Below are 25,761 nucleotides of genomic sequence, written 5' to 3' on the forward strand. Positions count from 1 at the left end.
GGGGAGTACAGAGTGGTTCGTCCATTGTTAGATGAGGGGCCCTCAGTAGTTTTGTCGTCTAAAGCAGAGCATCTTAAAAGATTTTTAGGGAAAATAAATATTCTTTTTTTTTTTTCCAAACTGTTTGTTTATTTTTTAAGTGTGTTTTTCCAGGACCCATCATCTCCAAGTCCAGTAGTTGAAACGTTCTTAAAATTATATTTACTTCCATGTGAGAAAAGAAACGTTTCCCCTCCTATCAGCAGCAGTGAACAGAGGTTCTCCCTATGGCCTTTTTAATGAAACAATGAAAAATATCTTCAAATATGGCATTGCCTTGTATTCAAAGTGTGTTATTAATGCGACCCATACCCTAATTCCTCAGAATTGCATAGTGTTTAAACTAACTGACGTACAGATTATGTGAGTCCTATTAAACCCCTTTACACAGCAGCAGTGCTTACACACATGTGAAACGACATATATACAAGGGTGTCCACTGTGACATTGTTTATAATGGCAGAAGATTGGAAACAAACTAAATGTCCCTTGGTTTAGTCTGGTTAAGCACATTTTACCCACACCCACATGCACGCGTGCACACACAAATAAATAAGTGGGATGCTGTGCAGCTGTAAAAATAATCAGGAACCCCTCCAGTTACTAATGTGGAAAGGTCACCAGGATATACTTAGTGATTAAAAATGAAGTACAGAACAGTATGCTGCCATTTGTATTCCCAAAGTGGGAAGACGAGAGAGAAGTGTGTGTGGCTGTTTATGGATTTGCTTCCATATACGTAAGAAACCTTATGAGGCTCTCTGAGAAACTAATACCATTTTTCATCTGCCTCGGGAAAGGGTAGAAATATGTGGGGGTAGAGGTAGGCACCTTCTCACTGTATGCTTTTTATATTGTTTGGGTTTAGATTATGTGAACCAATAACCTATTTAAAAATTAAATAAATTAAAATGTAAAAATTCTATTCTCTACCCTTTTAAGTAGCTAGAAGTTTTTGTTCTTTTATATGCAGTGGTTTGAGAAGATCTTCTGTTGCTTTATCCATAACAATTTGCTCACAAAATCCTAAAGGAAAGATGACTGAAGAAATTGTTTGGAAAATTTCAGATTCATGTTTTTTTGTTTTTTTTTCTTTTCTTTTGGGGATTCCTGTATTCTTCTGTTGTCAGAGATCCAGGGAGAGGCAATTATTCCATTAGGTTTTCCTAATGAGCAGGATGCAAGTGCTGTCCTACTGTCTGAAACTTAACATGCTTGTTTTTCCCTTGAGAATAAAAATGAGTTTTTAAATACAGTTTTTATAAGGTGACAAAATTCGACATTATACTAATTCTTTGGCTCTTCAACTTACCGTTTTGTGAAAGTAACTTCTGAAGTCTGTATGTATGATTGTTTTCTAACATCCCTTGTTACCTGGCCTAAGACTGAAAATATCGGTCAAAAGAGATGAGGAGTTAGGCCTCTTCCTGAATTTAGAAGGCTCTGGAATCTGAGGATTTGGAGTCAATTTATATTAAGCCAATAATACAGATAAATATTTGAGAACTTGCGAGATGTTCTTTTCTGCAGCATGGGGCAAGAGGACAGGAGTGAAAAAATGGCAAAAGTGCTTTGGGCATTCCGTCGACACCACAGAACTTTGCTCAGCAGGACCATCTTGGTTTCTTTGCACAAAAGTATTTAATGTACAAGAGTCGAGTCAGAAATATCATTTTAACCTGGAGTTGATGATGCTTAAAATGCTTGAAGATGTCTTCTGAAATAATTGAAAATTATGGTTTCATTAGTTACGTCTACCTTGTCAACTTGAATGGGCCGATTTCTGAGTTCTCTGTTTACGTTCACCTTTGGCTATCCCTCTGATTTTGATTATGAAATCAGAATTACACAGTAAGAATTTGATCCGCTGTGTCTTCCCCTGTGTGACTTCAGAACATTTAGGTTAGTGGAAAGATTGTGTAGATGCAGGGAGAGGCCACAGAGTAGATTCAGGTCTCCCTTTCTCCTAATTTTCAGTTAATATCATGGAAAAGATCGGTCAGTTGGGAGCAGCATGACACTGAAAGCTGTGGCAGGAAGGCAGGAACAGAGAGCTTGATAGGATTAGCGCTGTTGGAGAGGGGAGAGGAAAACAATCTCACACTTGGGCCTGTAACACTTCAAATTCAGCCAGCCGTATTTTGCATTCCTTTATTTATCAAGGCTTGCTACATATTAAAATTGGAATTGTTTTCCTGAGCGCCATCAAAATTGAATTTGATTAACTACTCTCAACTTCTAAATATACCTTAGGGCCTAAAAAAAAAAAATTACTCTTGATAAGCTTTTCAATTAAAAATATAAACTATCCGTAGTCACAGTGATGTTATTTACTATAACTGGATATTTCACCCTGTTCATAAGGCAATTCTTTTATAGATCTACTGAAAACTTAGTAAACTTTTTTATGACCAGTCTACCAAGATGGACTCATGTTGAGGTGCAGAATTATTTTCAGCACATTGTTTTTCCATCTAAAAATTGGCTGTGCATAGAGCTCTTTTACAATGCAAAGAACATTGTCAACATAAAAACACTGGGTTTTCTAAAGCCCTTTTAGATGGAATTATGTTTTTTAATAAGTTAATAAGATAATGTGTTTGTCATCTTCGGATTGGAGTTTTTGATGTAATTAGAAGCAGCCAGAAGCCTAGATGGCTATACAGGTAACAAAACTGAATTGTGTGTTTGGCCACATCCCCTTCCCCAAAACTACAGTTAGCACGTGTGGCCCTGGGAAGGGCCAATGCCAAGTGTGACGACTTCTTTAGCTGCGTTAGAAGCCATCTTTGGGCCTGGAACGTCTCTGGCACTTCTTTTGATGTACCTCTTTGATACTTTCCTGATGAAAAACAGACCTTTTTGTGGAAAACTCAGAGAATCTGTGTCTCGTAGAGGACCCGTCACAGGAAACCTGAGGCTGCACGGGGCTGGGGGGAGGGGGGGGCGGCGGAGACCCAATCAGGTCCTCAGGTCAGCTGAGAGCCTCCAGTGTTTTTCCCCTGTGCCTGTAAACATGTGCTAGCTACAAATGGTCACTGTTGCGAGCAGCATTTTGCTTCCTTGGATCCAGCCTGTAAGGACACATCCTCTGTAATACGTGTGAGGCTAGTGCAGGATCCACAACAATGTCCGAGTTTTCTCTCTCGTCTCTCCTCATCTAGGCTGATTCTGAAGTTTGATAGACAAGCAGAATGTTAGAAACAGATCACAGATTTATCTTTTTAGATTTTAGGTAGTAGAGTATAGATAACTGTGGTAGAAGTTAAAGAAAAAAAAAAGCAGCAGCAGCCACGTTCTCACTTTGAGAGCTGAGCTCATAAGAGAGCAGAAAGGTCCAGGGTCTGGCCAAATGGTTTTTATTAATTGTCCTGAGTTCCTCTCCCTCTAAATTATCTTCAACTGGGATGCTTCCCCCCCCCCCCAACTTTTCAGTACAGGGTGATGACTCTGGAACAGCCAAACATATAAAATTAATTGTAAAGACACTAATTGCCTTGTCCCTGGGGTTGGGAGGGCAGCGTACATGGTGTAGCTAGACCCTGAACCACAGGTTTATTTTCTGGCAAGAGAATGGGACATGTACTGCTTGAGAAAAAGAATATAATGAATGATTTCAGTAGAGTGTTTCCCCGGAGATCTGTGGGTGTCACAGAGAGGAGGGAGGAATGTTGTACCCAGTTCATTATCCAAATTTGTTGTTCCCTGTGAAGCAGAGCTTGTTCTGTCTCAAAGTGATTTGAGACGCTCTGTGTCCTCGTCTCTGGTCACCGAGACCTGGGAACAGTTAGCATACGTGATTCCTCAAGGTTAAGATGACGGTTACGATAGGTGGATGAAGTGAAATGTGTCGCCATTTGTCATTATCTGATAAGGCTAGCAGGCTGGCTGAGGCGGTGTGTGAGTACTGTGTGCATCCTTTCAAATGTTCTCACTTGAGCTATTTGAATATATGAGACAGTAAGAGTTATTGCTTTCATTCTGATTTGGTAGTAACATTGTGTGTGGGAGTGCCAACTGGGAAAAATTACTCGGGAAGCTCGCAGAGCCCCAAGTGTGCCTTGGGGAAGAGGTGACACCTACATTATTTGTCATTGGACCATTATACACCAAACAGCTGAGGTGCCGACTCCAAATCAGCTCCTCAGTTTTCCAAAGGGACAGAGTGCCACTCTGTCAGCTGCCAAACAAGGAAGGAAAATCTGAAATATGAAAATAAATGTATTCTCACATTGAGTATGTTGTCTTCAAAATAGCCTTGCAGGAGCTTAGCACTGTCAACCAAGCATGAGGCTTTTGAAGCCCCAAGGGCTATTGACCTTAGTGTTCACCCACCTGAGTGCGATGTCCCAGAATACACAGAGCCGCCCTTCCCAGACAGAGGATGCCATTTAAATGCAAACAACATTAATGAAACATTAAAGTATGTAAATCAGTGTGTGATTCATAGTAGCACAAATGCTCCTGCAGTGAAGTATTTCAGAATTCTTGGCTTCCCAAACCTTCTCTTCATGTCTCTTTTGTTTCCTTGCTTCCTAATGCTAAACACCATACCATTTAAAGAAAAAAAGTCAAGTGCTGAGAGAGTTCCTAGGGCAAAGTGTTCTCTAAGGTAAACAGGATCCAGATCACTTAGAGCTCATTGATTTTATGATCAGTACTTAGGTTGCTGTTGAAAGCAGATAGGTTTCCAATCCGTATCTGAAACGTAAGAGGCCTTTCCACCTCAATCTGTCTTCTGGAGCGGTGAAAACTCGCTTTGCGGGGCGATTACTAATGAAAACTCACATTAGTTGCGGCGGTCGCTCATCTGTGCAATACTAGCTTAAACTAATATAAGATGCCATTATTTAACTCTAGTGAAAAAGAAGTCAGTGATTAACAGAGGATCAAATGGAAACTTAAAGTGTTTGAAATATTTGCATCTCATCTCCATTACTGGTTTGTGTACTTGTAACATTTGGTTGGGATTTATTTCTTTCCAAGATGGGACTAATGTTAAAAGTGCTTTGATGGTATCACCATTTTTATGGCTCACCACAAGTTCTAGAATGGTAAATTAATCAGTGATCCCCGAAAGTAAGACCTAGCTGGATAATCAGCTGTAATGCGTCTTTGGAGCAAACATTAATATCCACCCGGGTCGTATATTAATCTTTGCTCCAAAAGATGCCTTAGAGCTGATTGTCCGGCTAGGTCTTATTTTTGGGGAAACACGGTAGCTGGCATTGTTTTGGTATTACCCAATGAAATCTCTTTAATGGGAATTTACAAAATAAGTTGAGAGTGCAATAAAACTTGTTAATTCCGACTTCCATTATTGGGAACTTGGGGTTCCTTGGTTTGGACTTAACTGGAACTTATCTTTAATGTCTATTTAAAATGAGAAGCATGGTAATATACTGTTCTACAGTTTTTCCTTTCGTGAACGATATGTGAATGGATGGAAAGATGCACTCCTGGAGAGGAGAGAAGAGACACCTGACACCACTAGAGTTGTTCCTGGGTTTCAGTTGAGAATCTGAAGTGAAAAATGGTTATCTTGAGGCAGAAGAGCCAAAACAGCCCAAGAAGCAGAATGTAGGGAGAATTTCAGAAGGAATGTGTTACTATATCCATATTTTGTGGGAAGCAATATGATGTAGTATGAAGAATGTTAGGATGGAACTGAGGAGACCAACTGAGTGGTAAACTGGAGGGAAATCCAAATGTGAGGTGTTATTATTATTAGGGAAGTTAATAATATAATACAAAGAAGATTAAAAAGTACTTATGTAATCAAATCGATTGTGTCCTATAAAGGGAAGAAAGCTTTAGTAATGTATAACAGTCTTAAGTGTCTTTAGTTTTTTTTGTTAGATGATTGATTTGGATCAAAATTTCCGATTTTGTCCTGCATAGGGTCGATGGGAAAGTCAGCAGGATGTATCTCAAACCGAAGTTTCCAGAGGAGTAGCTCCTGTGGCCCCATCCCTCCCTGGTTGTCCCCAAAATAACCATTCTCCTGATCCAGGTAACTTATATTTTCATTTGTCAATGACTGTCATGAAATTTGAGCAGCTTTCAGAAATAGTTTCAATCAGGATTTCCTACCAGGGAACCACTGTCCTACTGGTTAAAACCCATCTGAATTTTCCTCTTTCTTGTCTTGACATGTTAAGTTATATTGATTTTTGAATGTTGAATTTGTCTTGCATTCCTGTGATAAATCCCCCTGGATCATCATGTGTTTGTTATACTTTGTATTTGCTTGATTCCATTTGCGGATATTTTGTTAAGGATTTTTGTGCCTATGTTCTATGATGGATATCTAGCTGTACTTTTCTCACAATAATGTCTTAGGTTTTGGTATCGTGATTATGTTGGCCTCATAAAATGACTTGGGAATTTTTTCCTCATCATCTTTTTTTTCTGAAAGGGTTTATGTAAGCTTGGTGTTACTTCCTTCAATGTTTGACAGGATTCACCAGTGACACTATTTGGGCCTGGAATTTTCTCTATAGGAAGATTTTAAATTATGACTTCAGTTTCTTTAATGTAAGGTTACTTAACTTTTTGAATACCCTTATGAAACAGTTTTCATAAATTATGTTTTTCAGGGAATTTTCTATTTCATCTGAATTATTACATTTATTTTCATAAATGTTACAGTTTTCCCTGTTGCCCTTTTAATGGGATCTGTTTTGATATTCTTTTTATTCTCATATAGATAATTTTTGTTTTCTTTCTGTGTTTCTTGAATACTTTTGAGACAGGTTTATCAGTTTTCATAGTCTTCTCACAGAACCAACACTTGGTTTTATTTTCTCTTTCATTGATTTCTGTTATTTCTGTCTGCATTTCACATTTTGGCATGTTGTGCTTTCATTGTCATTATATTCAACATATTTTCTGGTGTCCCTCTGATTTATTCTGTGAGCCATGGATTATTGAGCATGTTAATTTATTTTCATGTATGTGTGGAGAGGTCTTACTAATTTTTTAATTTAATTTCATTATCAGAGGAAAGACTTCAGTCTTTTGAAATTTTTTGAGACTGTGCTATATATCTTGGTGAACATTCTGTGTGCACTGAAAAGAATGTCTATTCTGTTTTGGAACATAATGTTCTGGATATATCAATTAGGTCAAGGTGGTTGATAACCTTGTTCAAATCTTCTGTATCCTTACTGATTTTTTTTTTTCCTATTCTATCAGTAACTGACAGTGGGCATTGAATCTCCAAATATGATTGAAAATTGTCTATTTTCCCCTTTATACCAGTTTTTGCATCATTCACTTAGAAACTCTGTTATTAGGTGAACAGAGGGTACCAAAACCATGTATACACATTTTAAGAAAGGAAAAAACTGTATTAAAATTGTAATAATATATACTGATAACAAAAGATGAATACAAGTCATGTGTACACATTTTTTTGGCACGCACGGTATATACATTTAGGATTGTTATTTTTTCCTGATTAAGTAATATTTCTCATAATGAAATGTCCCTATATATCTGGTAATACTTTGAAATATCTCTTGCTTGATATTACTACAGCCACATCAACTCTCTTTTGCTTACTGTTTGCATGGTGTATCTTTTTCTTAGTCTTTTAAATTTTAGCCTGTATATGTCTTTAAATTAAAAGTGATTGTCTTGTATACAGCATATAGTAAGGGATAGCTTTTTAAAAAAATCTAGTCTGACAATTTCTTCCTTTTCATTGGCATGTTTAATTCTTTTACATCTAATATTATTATGTCTGCCACGGTGCTGTTGGTTTCTATTTGGCTTTTCTATTTTTGTTATTTTTTCTTTTCACTATGACTTCTCTTTGCCTTCTTTTGGTTTAATGGAAAAGTATTTTTGAGTGTTTGATTTTATTTCCTCTTTTGGCTTTTGGATATACCTGTATTTATTTGCTTACTTATTGAAGTATTTTTTTGAGGACTCCAGTATGTATCCTTATCACAGTCTACAAATTAATATCACTTCCTACTGCACACATAGAAGAGCCTTGCAACAGTATAATTCCATTTATCTGATCCCCCACCCTGCCTTTATTTTGTATCATTGTTGTATTTTTTTAGTTGTTATGAACCCATTTTGCAGTGTCACTCTTTTTGCTTTAAAATTGCCACTTTTGAGGAAATTAAGAGACTATGGATAATCTTTCCTCTTTTCCTTCATATTTATTATTTCTGGCACTATCCAACCTTCCGGAATATCTTACATTCATCTGATATCATTTTTGTTTCGCTGGAAGACTATCCTGTATTATTTCTTACTGTGCAGTTCTCCTGGAGAAGAATGTTCTCCCGTTTGAAAATATCTTTTTTTCACCTTTTTTTCTTTAAAGGATATTTTCTCTAGATAGAGAATTCTGGGTTGATAGTTTGTTTCTTTTAGCACTTCAAAGATGTTACATTGTTTTTTAGACTCCTTTATTTAAAAATTTTTTTATTTTTTAATTAAAGTTTATGGGGGTGACAATGGTTAGTAAAGTTACATAGGTTTCAGGTGTACAGTTCTGTAATACATCATCTATATATCACATTTGTGTTTACCACCCAGAGTTAGTTCTCCTTCCGTCACCATATATTTAACCCCCTTTACCCTCTTCTACCATCCCCCCTACCCCTTACCCTCTGGTAACCACTAAACTATTGTCTGTGTCTATGAGTTTTTGTTTCTTCATTTGTTTGTCTTGTTCCTTTGTTGTTTTCAGTTTTATATCCCACATATCAGTGAAATCGTATGGTTCTTGACTTTTTCTGTCTGATTTATTTTGCTTAGCATAATAATCTCAAGATCCATCCATGTTGTTGCAAATGGCACTATTTCATTTTTCTTATGGCAGAATAGCATTCCATTGTGTATCTATACCACATCTTCTTTGTCCAGTCTTTTATTGAAGGACACTGGTTGTCTCCATGTCTTGGCCACTGTAAATAGAGCTGCAGTGAACATTGGAGCATATATATCTTTACGGGTGAATGTTTTCAAATATTTTGGGTATATACCAGGACAGGGATTGCTGTGTGAAGGTTCCTCAAAAATATTAAGAATAGAACTACCATATGACCCAGCAATCCCACTCCTTCTTTTCTGATGAGAATTCAGCCATCATTTCTGTCACCTTTCCCCTACATGTAATGTGTCTTTGTTTACTTTGTTTGCTTTCAAAATTTTCTCATTATTATTATTATTAGTAGTAGTAGTAGTTAGTTCAATGATATGCTTAGATATAGTTTTCTTAGAATTTATCTTGCTTGGGTTTCACCAATGTTCTTGTATCTGTAAGATGAAGTTTTACAACAAATTTGGGCAATGTTCAGCTATTAGTTCATTAAATTTTTACCCACTCTCCTTGTCTCTTTGTAATCCTGAGAACCTAGAATCTAATTACACGTATTTTGGATTGCTTAATATTGCTCAAGTCACCGAAGCTCTATTCTTTTTTAGCTTTTAGTTTTCTTATTTCTTTTTGTTGGGCAATTTTTTTTATATTTTTTTGTCATTTCTAGTCTCCTGTTCAGCACACCCAGGGAATTTTTTATTTCAGTTATTCTTCTTTTCAGTTCTAGAATTTCTACTTCTTTTTTAATAGTTTTAATTTCTCTGCTGATATTCCCTGTATGTATATTTGTTAAGACCATAGTCTTATTTATAAAAGAAGCTTCTGCTTTTATAAAGAAGCTGCTTCTTTATAAAAAAGAAGCTTCTTTAAAGTTTTTATCTGCTAACTCCAGCACCGGGACCATCTCATGTTCTATGTCTGTTGAGTGCTTTTATCTTGACGATGGGTCCTTTTTAGTGAGTTTTGACAAATGTATTTACCCATGTGTATTATAACTTATACCCCAGTCAAGATATAGAAGATTTATGTGACTCCAGTGACTCCACCCAGTCAGCCAATGTTCAGATTTCAGATTAGTTTTGCCTGTTTTACAATTTCTTATAAACGATGTTATACAATATATATTCTTTTTGTGTTTGGTTTCTTTTGCTCAACATACCTGTTCAAGTCATCCAGGCTGCTGCATGCATCAGTAATTTATTCTTTTTTATTGATGAGAAATAGTTCATTATCACAATCGAATTTATCACAGTTTTTAATCAGTTTTATTTATGGGCATTTGGTTTGTTTCCAGTTTTTGGCTACTGTGAACAAAGCTTGTTCTTATGTAAGTCTTTCTGTGAAGATTTCTTTCAAGTAAATACCTAGGAGTGAAATTACTGGACCATAGAGTACCACCTTATTTTAAAATTCTGTAAATATGTGTTTTTTTTTAAGACTGTGTGTGTGTGTGTGTGTGTGTGTGTGTGTATATATATATACACACATATATATATATGCAATACTTACTTGCTTTACATACTCGTATTTACTACTTTGCTTTGGTCATTATTGCTTCTTGTACCCCCCACCATTCTTATGAGTTTAGTCTTTTTTTGGTGAATTATATCCATCATTAGTGCTTTTAGCAGTCACATTTTAGTGACAAACTATTTCTTTTATATGTTAGAAGTTTTTATTTTGCTCTTACTTGGAATCCTTTCACTACGGAAAATACAAAACATACAAAGTAGAAAGAGTAACATGATGTGCCCTCCAGTACCCACTCCTGATTTCAAAATGATCAGTTCAGCACCAGTCTTATTTATCTGCACTCCCACTACTGCTCCACACCCTCTCATGACAGACAATTTTGAAGCAAATCCCAGATATTATTTTATCTGTAAATATTTGTACGTGTATCTCTAAAGCAATACCCACAATACCGTTTACTCCTAAGAAAAATTAAAAATAATTCCTACGTATCATCAAGCATCTTGTTAGAGTTTAGATTTCCCCGAGTGGATCAAAAATATCTTTTATGCAGAGAACCATATGATTTCACTGATATGTGGTATATAAACCCAAAACAACAAAAGAACAAGACAAACAAATGAGAAACAAAAACTCATAGACACAGACAATAGTTTAATGGTTACCAGAGGGTAAGGGGGGTGGGAGATGAGGGTAAGGGGAATCAAATATATGGTGATGGAAGGAGAACTGACTCTGGGTGGTGAACACACAATGGGATTTATAGATAATGTAATACAGAATTGTACACCTGCTTTATATTTTTAGTGATTGCTGTTCTGATTACAAAACAGCCTTACCTTTTCATAGTTCACCAGAGTTAATATGACTCTACTTTATGTAAAATGTAGAAACCTTACAACTGTATAAGTCCGTGTACCAACTGTATTGCCAGTGAAATTTGAGTCGTTTCAGGGTCATTGTGGAGTAGAGATAGGGCCGTGGCTGTGCCCTTCTGTTCAGGCAGTGCCTCCTACAAACCCCTCAAGTGGTCTCGCTTTTTTAAAAGAAGTGTTATGAGTATACAGTGTTTTATCATTTATGACTGGAATTAGATTTTTCGAATAATTTAGTTTTATTCACAAAGGGGAAAGAAATCTCATATCATAGGCATTATCTGCATGTCTGATCCAGGCTTTGGTAATGAAGAGCTGCTAAGAACATTGTTGGTTCAGGGTGTGTGTCCCTTGCTTGTAAAAACAACTAAAACACCACTCTCTTCCTGAATGGTCAGTTTTATCATCTTCATTCAGTAAATAGCATAAAAAATTAATCCCTAAAGAGTTTAAAGTCTAGATGGAATGCTATCCATATGTGTCATCAGTTATGTGATTTAAAAATGAGAAACCTTATTTTATTCTAGGGTAGAAGTTAGAACTTGATCCAGTTAGTCACTAGGACTGGGGTTGGATTACCTTCTGCATACTAATAGGAACCCTGGATATTAGAACATTTTAGAAGTATCCCACTTCCTCCTATTTATTCAGAAAAGGAAACGCCATTGTGTTTGAGGGTAACTATAATAATACTATGTTTTTTAATACTAATTTTTAAGTATACTTTTTTAATCTGTATTTTTAGATTTGCTTACAAATGATATTTGGCAAATTTACAGTAAAGAAAATGTCTGTTGCAACTGTTTTTGCCTTATCTCTTTTCCCTTCGATATTTTTGACAGGACTTAGTAGCCTTGCGGCCTCCTACTTGAATCCAGTAAAATCCTTTGTGCCACAGATGCCGAAGCTACTAAAGTCTCTCTTCCCTGTTCGTGACGAAAAAAGGGGCAAGCAGTCATCTCCCTTTGCACATCAGGTAAAAGCATCAAAAAGCAACAGGGAACGTTTTTCAAAATAGATTGCTGGCAAAATGGTGCTCTGTGTTGCCCTGAGCTGGAGGGAGGGGGGTAGAAAGCAACAATGGGGGGCGTTAGAACTAGGCTTTTAGATCTGGTAAAAGCTTGTGATAATTTCTCTTCCACTCTCTTCAGAGATAACAGAGCTGTTTAAACTTATTGACACTCTCAATCCTTCTTGCTTTTAAAAAATGCTAAGTACGCTACTAATGTGATTTATGGTAATACCACTTAGAGCAACAATAGTAAAATTTATGAAGTGCACTTAGTGTTGTTTGTGTATTGCCAAACAGAAAATGCAATTCTATTTTTAATTCTTGATTTCATTTCTTATTTCAAACAATTTCCTATCATCACTGTCCTTCCCTCTCAGCCTCTTTTTCCTCTACTGTGGTTTATCCGTTCTTTCATTTATAATATTAAAAGTGATCATTTGTCTTATTTCCCCTTTTTCTTAAAACTCCACCTGGCCTTAGAATAAGTTTTGGAGAAAATGTTAAAGCGTTTTCCAAATAATCAGGAAACTGCTCCTATGAGACGGTGAGTGGGAAGCCTGTTGGAAATGCAATTTCTAGACTTCTAAAGGTGTGAATTCAGCAGAAAATGATAAATGAGGATTTATTTATACTCATTCAAAAACACATACAGTGCAAGTTCAGTTGTTGAAATAGGTCTTTTGACATCAACTTCTCCACATTCACTAAAACATTCAAGTTACAGAAATGCAGGTGAGCCCTTGTCTGAGACCTTAACTATTTAAAAGAATTTCTAAGTTTATGAATACATATGCAAGGGTGATGGTGTTAGTTTTGTAAGACTGCTGTGCCGATATATAATTTTTCAATCTCGTATTATATAAGCATACCTGTACACACATTGGATGAAAACATTGTGATCTTGGAAATGTTTCGACTAAATTTAACTAGGCATATAACGGGTGCTTGAAAGTTATCAAAATGGTGCTCGCTTCGGCAGCACATATACTAAAATTGGAAAGTTATCAAAATGAATCTGTGACCGTTAGAGCTAAGAGAAATAGCAAGTCTAATACTTGGTGGGGGTTGAGGTGGGTAAAAATGATTTTTCCAAGGGTTTGTTATACATTATTCTGTTCTAAACTTCCACATTGTTATTTTGCAAAGTATGATTCATGGACTGTGTCAGAATTTCCATGGTAACTTTTAAAAAATGGTACCAAAAAATAAAAATAAAAAAGCGCCTGATCTCATAATCCATACCCCACCTGGGGGCACCTTATAATCTGCATTTATGAGCAGCCAAGGTGATTCTTACTCACATTAAAGTTTGATAACCACTGTTTTTCAATTGCCATTTGGTGAAGACAGTTATATACGTTAAAGGAAATTGGAATGGCATTAGAAGTCATTGCATCGACCTACAATAGTTACAATTATTTTTTAAAGCTACTCTGAGTTTTTGATGTAGCAAGTCAAATCACCTGCTACAATAAGAAATTATTTTTACTGTTTTGACAGTAAGTGATCATTTCTTCTGGAAGAGCAATAATGTGTTAGAAACAAATCTAGCGATTGGAGGATAACTGTAATTTATCCAATTTAAGGACGGTAATCTTGAAATATTTTGAAGCTATCTTAAAGCAGTACTTGCTAATTCAGTTTACCTTGTTTTTGGAGCATATATGAGCGAAAGTGTTGGGGAAAGTGGTCCCAAATGTTTTATATTTCATAAATAAATGAAAAGATAAATGCAAGACTGGACTTAACAAAGACGCTCACCAGTGGAGCAGAAATGTTCCAACTGGTTTGTGAAACCCTCACTCCAATGAAGGACCCTTTCTCAGGGTTGCTAGGGAACTGCATCTTGCCTGCACAGCCTCTGTCCTCATCTGACTTGACCTTCCAGGAACATCATGCTTGAAACACTTTCATCTCTAGGCTTCGTTCACTACAACATTTGCCAGCTTCCCTTCTGCTGACTGCTAAGTCTTTCTCGATTGCCTTTTCTGGGACCATTTATTCCATCAAGCCGCTAATATTCAGGTGCCCCAGAGCTCTGTCCTGGGCCTTCTTTTTCTTTTTTCAAACCTCATTCTTTCCTTGGGTAATGTCATTCCACGGCTTTAACTATTTATACACTGACCGTGCTCACCTTTCTATCCCTGCCCAGACTTAGCCACTGACCTCTCGCTGCATGGATGTAATTGTCCATTCAGCTTTTCCACTTAGATACGTATCAGTTAGGCATTCACGTTTTACAAGTCCAAAACATTACTGTTTGTTTCAGCTCACAACTCTGTTTACCCCCAACACACAAAATACTTACAAAAATACATGCCCACGTCAGTATGTAGCACAAACATCCACCTGGTTGCTTATACCTCACAAATAGTGCATCAGTAAAATTGGGTAGGTACAAAAAAAAAAATTGTGTGGGTACCAACCACCTGCAATCCAGTGACTTCTGGTCCTGTCCATTTCCCACCACTCATCCGTGTCACTGTCGTCTCTTAACTATGGCAGCAGCCTTCCGGTTGGTCTATCTGACACTGTTTTTCCCTCACGACCGTGTATCATGCGCAAAGTAGCCAGAGTGACCTTCTAAAACCTTACATTAGTCCCCAGCTTGAAGCCTTCCACTGCTTCTTACTGAAACTAAATAAAATCTGCATTTCTTACTGTGACTAACAGCATCCTATGTGATCTGATCCCCTGATCTTTACTCTCTATTCCCTTTATTCTCCTCTTTGCTCATCATACTAAACCATATTGGCTGTTTCTTTCTTTTTTTATCTCAATGACACATGAAGCTTCTGTTAGTCTTAGGCTTTCATACTTGCCTTTCCTTCCGCTTTGACTGCTCTTCCCCAAGTCTTTGCGTGGCACCTAGATCTCTGGAAGAAAGGTTTACTACTTGACTGGCCAAGAAAGGCCACTCTGAGGCAATCGTCTGAGTTTAGAGTGGCTCTGACCAACCAAACTAAAACAACAGCCTCCACCATGCACAGTACGTTGTGTTGCTGTATTTAATCTTTTCCTTGGGAGTTAGTGTTACGTCTGTATGTTTATTGATTGTCTCCCCTCTAGACTGTAATCCTTGAGGGCGGGGGCATAGTCAATAACAAAATGTCTGCCGGTCGATGGACCGTGACATACATACAGATTATAATATTAGATAGCTTGTATGTACCCAGTGTCATTTGGTGCTATAAAGGACTCTGTTTATAGTTTAGAGGTGAGAGAATCACATCTTAGTGGGGATTTGAGATATCAAGACATACTCATGAACTTTCTTTCCAAGACTGATTGATGTAAGTTACACCAAAAGAACCATTCCTAAAGGAGGGAAACACTGTAGCTTATCATTTTGGATTCAGTTGATCAAAGATACTTGTGTTCATCTCATTTTCATGACTGTCTCTGCTAAAGCTCTAAGAGAAGTAAATTATAATTTTAAATGACAATATCAATATACAGGTTCCATTACTTGGGCCACTTTAAATATGCTTTGAGTTGTTACCACCTGAATGGTGTTTCATCCTTGGAAATGGAATACTTTAGTGCCAGTGGAATTTCAAAATAACAGCAACAAGAACAAGGCGCTATTGGCTACTTGAGTGTTCCCCAATTTTTTACTCCAATGGCATCCCGTTCACTTGGTAATCAGATTTGGTGCCTAAAAGTTGAGGTTCGTACTTTTTTTGATAATCTATACCACCCCTCCTTGTGGAACCTCCAGGTCTTCCAGGGAAAAGCTCGGCTAATTTCCAGCTAGTCTTTGCCTCAGAGTTTTCTCTGCTATTACTCAGGAGTTACAGGGAGGGGAGAAGGAGGATCTCTGTTCCCTTAGGCTTACTCCAGACCTTACAGCTACACGTTAGTCAACTACATCTCATGTAATAAATGCTTCATCATTTTTCACTTGTCTTGCCAGGGTCTTTATTAAAGTGGGGAGCCCAGAAGTGAAATGGCAATCCATATGCTTGAAAATCATGCAACTATTATCTTTCTCTTCTAAATAATGTACTTCTACCAAAGTAGCATACGATTGTACTTTTTTTTAAAGGCATATATTAACTCATCATGCTTCTGGTCAGTTAACATTTGTGTGTTTTTTTCCTGTTTATTTGTTTACACTCTTGGCAATGAGTTCTCCCTTATCACTACATTGTTTAGTTGATGTATAAAAATACTTAAATAAGGGACTTGAGAGTTACTTCTAAAATTTTGAAACTTGATTTTGTTATAACATTTCTAGGATATCAAGATACTTTCTTGAGCAATTATTTTTAAAATACATGTGTTCTAGCTATCATCTGCAAACTTTTTAAGGGCATAATCTGTCTGCATTTGAGTCATAAACAAAATATTGAACTTTATAGGGTGGAAGAGAGAATGCTGTCATACACAGAGATCACTCCTCAAATCACAGGGTGACAGATCAACATGTTTCAGGCCTATGTATTTAGTAACTTATGTCTTTAGTCCACCTCTCTCTCTCTCTCTCTCTCTCTCTCTCTCTCTCTCTCTCTCTCTCTTTTTACCCTCCCCGTGTCCCTTCCCCAAAGAGATAGTGGGAGATTTTGTTAGATACGTGAAGTCCTCTATATCACCAGTCCCGTTAGCCTAAGACAGAAGTTCATGCTGATGAACATTCTTGCTCACCCTGTGCACTGCAGGGCTCTGCCGTAGCTCTGTGTGAGTATCTAATGGTCTGGCTTACCAGTAGCATAAAGAAATGCATGGACACTCTGAACCTTGCTCTCTATTTTGATTTGCTGCTAGTGCCTTGTGAGTATACTAATTTCACTGGCCAATATAAATAATCATTAAATAATCAATAACAGGCTAACAAACTTGTAGGTTTTGGAATAACATCAAAGACAGAACGCAGAGAAATAGAAATCAGTGCATATGCCTTAACGGAATCTGGATCAATTCTAAGTATAGGAAGGGATAAATATTGATCTATCAATATTGCATAAGACTTAGAGACAGTAAGTAGATAGTAACTTTCCTTAAGACTTATGACGTGAAACGGCACACACAAAAAATACAAAAACCTCAAATGGTTTGAGTATCAACAGAGACAGAACACGATAACCGGTTTTATTTCTACCTACCCCCAACTTTTTTCATCATTTTGAAAGCCATTTCTCTTTCCATTTCCCACCTAACTATGGTGAAAGATATTAAAAAGCCTTCCTTTTTATGTTTCTGTCCCAGTTTAGTTTGGAGACTTAAAATTCCTTCTCTGAAACAGTCAGAATGATGAAGACACTGACCCTCACCTACCTAAACACCACCCTTCGGTTCTCTGTGGCGTAATTAGACTACACTTAGATTATTGCACTTGGTTCTGGATTCGTTACTACTAGAAATTCATTGACCAATTGAAATTATTTCAGAGAATAACATCAGAAATGATTTATGAGGAAGGATTAAAGGAGTTATTTATAGTTTGACCAAACAATGACCGAGAGAGCTGATTGTATAAGCATTCAAGGCCGATCAACACCACAGGCGGGGAAGAATTGTATAAGGCGAGTTCCACTAAAGCACTGGCTTGAAAGGCATAGAATGACAGAAATGAAATTAATGAAGGGAATGGTAAGAACTGTGAGTAAGTAAAATGATTTATAGATAGCAGGATACTCTTTAAAAAAATGGGATTTTTGTCACTTCTATTTTTCAAAACTAAGAAGATTTTGAGGGTATAAAAATAGTCCAAGTAAGAACTGAGGAATGGAATAGATGCTGTTTCTACCACTCATTCCTCATATTTTTAATGTTAGCTTATGTGGAAGAGACAGGAGTTGTGTAATAAGGGAATGATTATTATAAAAAACGTACCTTTAATCAGAGTGTCCTTGACATTTTCAAACAAGAATGTTCAGTTCCCTCCCTCATGCAAAGATACAAACATACAACGACAGTGAAACTCTAATGAAAAGATGAACGTTTATTAACTTATTCTTTGGAATCAGCAGGTTCTCAGATCAAGATGCTATTTTTTTGGCATTATATTTCAATATTTGAAAAGATTCATGGATCTTTTCTTGTAAGGTAGAGGTTAACAGTTTATTCAGAAGATTTAAGAAACAAAGATTCTAATACAGAATCTTTTGGCTTGACCATATTCATAAAGACTTATGTTTCTCATTTTTATAGAGACTTGTTTTTGTTTGTAACCAGTTTCTGTCTTGAGTCCCAGAAATGCAAAGAGACTGCACTGGAGAAGGTGACAGCTGACAAAATTGCTGCCTTTGACCTTCTGATGCAAGTTTAGTAACTAATCTGGAAAATAATGAACTGCAATTAATGAAATCTGTACTCATATTCAAGTGTGTTTCTCAGACAGCACATAAAATAATTGAAAGAACTTCCTGCTCTCTAATTAGTTAGATTGAATTAATTTGGCATAATAGCTTTTTTCACATATCTAGAAGTTTGTGTTCAGATGATGCTATTTCTGTACTTCAAACTTCGGGACTCCAGATGGCATCTGTGGTTCATCTAGGGAATTAAAGAGTTAACGCTCAGATTTAATATCCACCCTCAAAAGCACAGTCCGAGTTCCTTTCCAGCCTGTCTTTGTTGCCCTGTCTGCCCTTTTCAGTGTCCTGCACTTTGCTTAGGATGGCTGGCCTCGTCACCCGCTGGGAGTTATCTCCAGTTTCAGCACAGCTTCCAGCGTGGTAGATGGACAGAGCCTTGGGAGACAGCAGCACCCTGCATGTCTCTGGTGCCATCTGGAAAGATGCTTGTCTAGTTCTTCTGCCTTCATATCAGGGATCTTTTCATATATAAAATAGGAACCGAGAAGCCGCTATCATCCTTCCCTTGTGCACGAAGATGCTGCTTTAGACTACTTGGACTTGGGCTCCCTTGAAGAAACGACCCTCCTTATCACTGTTTCCCCTCCCTATCCCTGTTTGTTGATTAAGGGTTCATCATCTTAACTAAGATTAGAAAAAGGATCTAGCCTTCCCTTTTCCATAATTGTTCAGGTTCTTTAAATTTACTTCTTCTTGAGATAACAAAGGGAAGTTTGCACAGGCCTTCCTTCTGGAATGCAGACTTCTTTTAAAATGCGAGGCAAGTGATTTCCGTTCATTTGCTCCGAGGGAAGAATTCTTAGGTACTCTTCCTACTGGTAGTAGAAGATTCTTATCTCTGGTTTATTTTTCCAAAGTCATAACATTTTGCTGTCTATCTTTGCCCCAGAAATGTATGGTTCCTGTATTGACATACTTAGAGATACTAAGTTGACAAAGGTGTCTTCAGAATCAGGGTTAGTAGCTGATGTGAAAAATAATGAAAATAAGATAGTTCCTGAGGCAGTAGAGAAGTTGATCGAAGAGACTTCAGTCTGACAGTCATTTTTCAGAAATTGGCATTGTATGCTTTTGTATAATTCTGTAGATCGGGGATTGGCAACCTGTGTGTGTGTGTGTGTGTGTGTGTGTGTCCGTCCAGATAATGTTATTTTAGGCTTTTGCAAGCCATACAGGCTCTGTTAAAACAAGCCATAGACAATAGTAAGCAAATGAGTTTGGTTGTGTTCCAATAAAACTTTATTTATAACCCTGAAATTTAAATCTCATGTAGTTTTTACATGTCACTAAGTGCTCTTTTATTTCAACAATTTAAAAATGTAAAAACTATGCTTACTTAAAGGACTTACCAAGCTGGAGAGAGTCTAGAGTTAGACCCTATTTTTCAGTTTCCAGAGTAACAAATATTCTGTGTTTTAAGTAAACATCCATCATCCTTCATGGACACTTGAAAAACAACCATCATTTTTGATGAAGTGAATGTTATATCTTCTTTTTAAAGAATATAAATTATTTTTTCACATAAATGTTTAAATAAGTTTTAACAATTATCATGTAGAAGTTTAAAACGTAAATTCTAAAATTAAGAAACTATTTTTTCTGACAACTCCAGAAATATTAGTGTTCATATTTTTCTATGTGCAGTACCTCTAATAAGTCGAACTAACACATATAGTGAAATAAAGTTTATTTGGATGGTCTCATTCACTTTTGTCCACTGAGAAAATGGTTTACTTATTGATAGAAGAAACGGTCCTTTTAGTTGTTTTGTGTAATTAAAATTAAATAGGAATATCAACTATTGGACCCTGAGAACCTGTTTTTTTTGTTTTGTTTTGTTTTAAAGATTTTTTGGGGGAAGGGGAACAGGACTTTATTGGGGAACAGTGTGTACTTCCAGGACTTTTTTTTTTTCCCCAAGTGAAGTTGTTGTCCTTTCAATCCTAGTTGTGGAGGGTGCCGTTCAGCTTCAAGTTGTTGTCCTTTCAGTCTTAGTTGTGGAGGGCGCAGCTCAGCTCCAGGTCCAGTTGCCATTGCTAGTTGCAGGGGGTGCTGCCCACTATCCCTTGCGGGACTCGAGGAATCGAACCGGCAACCTTGTGGTTGAGAGCCCACTGGCCCATGTGGGAATTGAACCGGCAGCCTTTGGAGTTAGGAGCATGGAGCTCCAACCGCCTGAGCCACCGGGCCGTCCCGAGTGCCTGTTTTTGAGGTGCATGAGGACTATGCGCTGTGTAGTTTGGCTCATACTGTATCTCCAGCTCCGGACACAATCTTTAGAATATATAATAGCTACCTGGTACATGTTTGTAAATGGGTAAATCAATAAAGCCTACATTTCTTTGTTCGAAAGAAAATTGAATTAATGTTGTATCATGAATGGCTTTGGGATTGATAAACACAAGTAGGAACTTCAGATTTTTTAGATAAGATATAATTGTTGATGGTTTAAAAATGTGCTTATGGTAAGCCAACCCAGAGATATGTTGGAAGACAACGCACAGCGTTCCAGTGGTGAGGACAGCCATGGTGTTTTGCACATGTGCTGAGTGCTCACTGTGTGCCCGGGGTTTCCTGTGTGTCCCCTCGGATGTCATGTTACATTTTCTAGTAGCCACATTTAAAAGAGTAAAAGGAAACAGGTCAAGTTAATTTTAATAATACAGTTACTTAACTCAGTATGTTCGTGATATTGCCATTTCACCTGTAATCAGTATAAAACATTTACTGAGGTATTTCCATCTTTTTTTCTGTACAGGCCTCGAAAGCAGGTGTGTATTTCACATGTTTTAGCAAATCTCAATTCGGATACTAGATTTTCATTGGAAATACTTGATCTGCAGCATTTAGACTTTGTAACATTGAAAAAATAGATCCACGTGCCCAAGCTGTTTCAAACGCACTTAAAGGCACTTTAACTTCTAAATGTATATATTATTAATTAAAATTAAGTAAAATAAAAAAAATGTTTTTCCCACTTCTCTGTCACATTTCAGGTACTCAGTAGGTACCTGTGGCTGGTGGGCGCCACGTTGGACAGCGCCAAGTCAGAGGGTGATATTAGATACTGAGTTAGCTAATGAGGAAAGTGAGACTCAGGGACGTTAACCTTAGACTCTGTCTAAGGTTACAGAGCCTCGTGAGGGTAGAACTGAGATTTATATTCAAGAAGCAAAATTTAATGCACAGTTGTGATCTTAAGAGATTTCACTGGATTTGATTAAAAATAGCAAGTGGTTATATTTGTAGAATGAATGAATCTATAAAGTATTTGAAGGAGGCACTGCTCAAGCTGTGGAAATACACTGAGTAGGACCTGTCCATATTTCCTTTTCTTGCCCATTTGTTTCTGAAAAAATGATCTGTGGGCAGTGCAGTGGGGAATCAAAATGACAGTTTTAATGCAGGAGAGTGGCATGGGCAAATTTGTATTTTTGAAAGCTCCTCTGACTGCAATTTGGAGGGTGGGTTTGAAGAGGATAAAACTGGAAGAATCTATTCAAGTGTATGCAAAAACGTCATGAAGGATTGTCAGATTGGTCAGAAAAATGAAGTCACATTTCCATGCTTGACAAATTGATACTTTCATGTCATTGATAGAAAGGGGCATGTGGCAGGTAGGGTACCAGTGTTTCTGACGGGGACCAGCTGGTGGCCACCTGTCATCTTCCCTGGCTGCCATTGCTTAGACAATTCATGGGGACTCGATTTCCACCTCCCAGATGTGCAACCCCAGAGGTGATCAGGTTTACACAAACAAAGCACGGATGGATCAATTCAAATGTTGTTACTCCTTTAAAATAAGAAATATAACTGCCAGATGGAGAGAAGTGCTGATGTCATCATAGCTAACACACTCCCCTCTGGATCACCCTGGAAAAGCCACTGGATAAACCAGAAGGGTGCTCTGTGAGCATGGGGAGCGGGCTGGGTGAACCGGTTACGGACGGCATCGGACGATGGTCGCGGAAGCGCCTCCCTCTGCACCGGTGCTGGGTGCTTCCCACCGCTTTCCTCCTGTGACTTCCCAGTTCCCGTCTTGCAGCCTAACCACCCTGCCTCTGATTAATGTAACCTTTACAAACTATGTTTATATTGATTAGGTTATTGCTGAGTCTTGATCTTTAGGTAAAGTGTACATGTCTGATTTTACCCATTGTTTATTACTTTTCACAGAACATATTAGAAGATTAGGAAGCATTTTGTTTATATGCACTGCCCATGCTTGGTTTTGTTCCTTGTATTCTTCTCACTTTACAGCATGAAAATCAAAGGTTGGGTACTGGTTATTTGTAGCAAAAGTCAATCTTACGTCTCTTGTTGTATACTCCTGTGCTTGGATTTAAATGATGGTCAGAGTTTTAAAAAAAGACTTAGAGGGTGTTAACTTAGGCACCACTAGGAAATGACAAGAATTTATCAAATTCAGGGTAAGGGGTGATTATTAGGAAGGGTTAATTTTCAAACAAGAAAATAGTGCATCAGAAAATTTATTGTTTTTGAACAGAGATTATTTTTTCCTTCAACTGATCTCTCTTCTCTCCTTTACCCACCCATATGCCCAAATTTCAGAATGTCTATTCTTTTCCAGATTCGATGTACCTGTGCAATGTGGCCTTTATGTGACTTCAGTAATTCATTCATTCATTCACTTATTTGTCTATTCACTCAACAAACATTATTGTTTTATGTGTGGGAATACCGAGATGGATGAAACATAATCCAACCCTTCCGAGAGCTTGGTTCAGAGGAGCTCCCTCAGCGACATAAACAGGATGATGTCATGGATGCTGTAATATGTGTGTGTCTGAAGGCAGAGCATTTCTCCCTGTGATTTCGGGAAGAGTAGCTCATGCTTGAGCTGAGACTTAGAGATGACTAGGTGATCACCAGGTGGGACATGACTCCCTAGGGGAAGGGACAGCGAGAGGAAGGCTCAGGGAGCTCCGCGTGGGTTAGTGTTACACGCCAGGGAAGCCTGCAGCCTCGCGGAGAGGGGACAGTCTTTCATGTTGTGCCAAGGAGTTAAAACTTTATTCTTTTAGGCAAAGCAGTCTCCAAAATAGCTTTTAGGCCCAATTAGGAAATTCTGAGCTAATTTGCCCTATTTTCATTCATGTGGCAAGTGAAAGCCAGAGTTAAAAAAAAATGACGATATATGCTATGAGGAGTGACCATCACCCCTCCCCTGCAATAGTTCTAAGCAATTCTCTTACCTGTAACCTACTCCTTAATAGTTAACAGTTTTAGCAATGCTCAGTCGACAGTGTTATTGCAGGTTCAGCTGGTGCTTGAGAGCTCACCCCTTTTCCATCTCTGTCGCTAACTCACTGGGCAACCCTAATGCATTTATCCATTAGGTAAATATCTCTGAGCCTTGGTTTCTGTGATGTGAAATGTAGATAATTATACTTATATTCGCTTGCCTCATGGGACTTCTCCTTAATATTTATAGCTGCAAAATACTTTGCAGTCATTTTTATTAATAGTTACCAGATGTGTCGTAAGGATTAATGAGCTTATGATCTGTAATGTTTTGAGCTCCTGAAATAGGAGGCAACTGCCTGCACAGGGGATATGTAAAAGAGCATTAAAATGCAAACAATACACATTTGGAAATTTGAGCTGTTACGTGTGAAGGACAAATGGCACACTTAAGATTTCAGTATACTTTGTAGTATTTTTGGAACTCTTAATAAGGTTGCTGAATTCATCACAGGCCACTGCCAAATACAGAAAGCTAAGTACCCTTTACCCTGCACATATGTGTGTGTATGTGTACACACACACACACACGACACTGTTTCTGTTAATACCACCCTTGCCCGTCTCCCTTTCACCCTTCCTTCCTGGGCATCAAAGTTGATTCCATTTCCCCTGCCTCCAGAGCCAGTTGTTTCCAAGTATTCTGTAGTCTCCTTCATATATCTAAATTTTAATTTCTATTTCCTTTTCCTCTTCCCATCCAAATTTAGGCTCTTATTAGCTCTCCACCGAACCATTAAAGCAACTTCTTAATTGATTTCCCCACGTTTAGTATCTTCCCTCTACTTAAGGATTAATCTTCTGTAAGCATACTTCTTATTACTGCTTCATTCAGTAACCTTGGATAGTTCTTTCTTGCCTATGAAAATGAACCCTGAGCTCATACAGCCTGCTCCACGTGGCCCTCACCTCTCTCCCTCTGCCCGGTGCTCTTCTGTCCAGACCCTTCTCTCTAACCCCCCGAAAGATCCTGGAAGATGGAGTAGCTTTTCCCTGGGCAGAGATGTGAGTAGAGGGAGCAGCAGACACAAAGTGGCTCTTTTGCCATCCTGACTTTGTCATGCCACGCTTCACATTGGAAGTGTCCCCGTGTCCTAGGAAATGACACTCGGCCTTCGAGGCCCGTCTCAGAGTAAAATCACCCTCATGAAGGAACTCTAGGCCTGTTCCATGTGGGATCCCTTCCTCCTCCATGTCTTTTCTGCTATTGAAGTGTCCATTCTCATGTCTGTCCTATTCCTTGACATTTTAGTTACTTACATGCGTGTCCGTCCCACAGACCAGATTGCCAGTCTGTTGAGAGCAAAGCCATTGTCTGTCTGACCTTTGTGTTCTCCACGGCGCTTCTGCTATGCCTTGTGCACTGTGGCCTAATAAGTCTTTGCTGAACTGAATTCACATTGACTCACAGCCAAGTTGCCTTCTTCGTGTAGGGCAGTACTATGGAAAAATGTGAAACACACACAGTAGAGAGGGTCCTGGGGTGAATGCCTGTGTACTCGTCACTCAGATTCCAGAAAAGTGAACACACAGCTAAGCTTGTATGTCTGTACCCCTACTCTTTTTAGCATGTAGCGTTTTTTTTTGTTTTTTTTAATTAAAATTTTTTTTCAATTACGGTTGACATTCAATATTATATTAGTTGCAGGTGTACAACATAGTAATTAGACATTTATATACCTTACAAAGTGATTCCCTCGATGAGTCTAGTACCCACCTGACACCGTACATAGTTATTACAATATTATTACTATATTCCCTGTGCTGTACTTTCCATCCCCATGACTATTTTGTAACTGCCAATTTGTAGCATCTATCTTTCAGACATGCTCTGTTGGAGAAGTGTCTTCCTGTGATCCCCACTTGTCCAGAGCGGGCATCTGGCAGCCACCACTACCTGGCACCATGGAGGGAGACACCATGGAATGACTA

The 25,761-nt window shown here is 37.9% G+C and overlaps 1 protein-coding gene across 2 annotated transcripts in view; it reads left to right on the forward strand.

Annotated features, from left to right (window-relative positions):
* KIF13B (kinesin family member 13B) overlaps positions 1-25,761 on the forward strand; it is a 170,497-nt gene that overhangs the window by 128,633 nt on the left and 16,103 nt on the right. For both annotated transcript variants that reach the window (XM_074338346.1, XM_074338347.1), the window contains exons 36-37: positions 5,941-6,052; positions 12,075-12,208. In XM_074338346.1, coding sequence (XP_074194447.1) covers positions 5,941-6,052; positions 12,075-12,208 — 246 coding nt within the window. The remainder of the gene's footprint in view (positions 1-5,940; positions 6,053-12,074; positions 12,209-25,761) is intronic.

Source organism: Rhinolophus sinicus, linkage group LG07, assembly GCF_036562045.2.
Source record: "Rhinolophus sinicus isolate RSC01 linkage group LG07, ASM3656204v1, whole genome shotgun sequence".
Classification (NCBI taxonomy): Eukaryota; Metazoa; Chordata; class Mammalia; order Chiroptera; family Rhinolophidae; genus Rhinolophus; species Rhinolophus sinicus.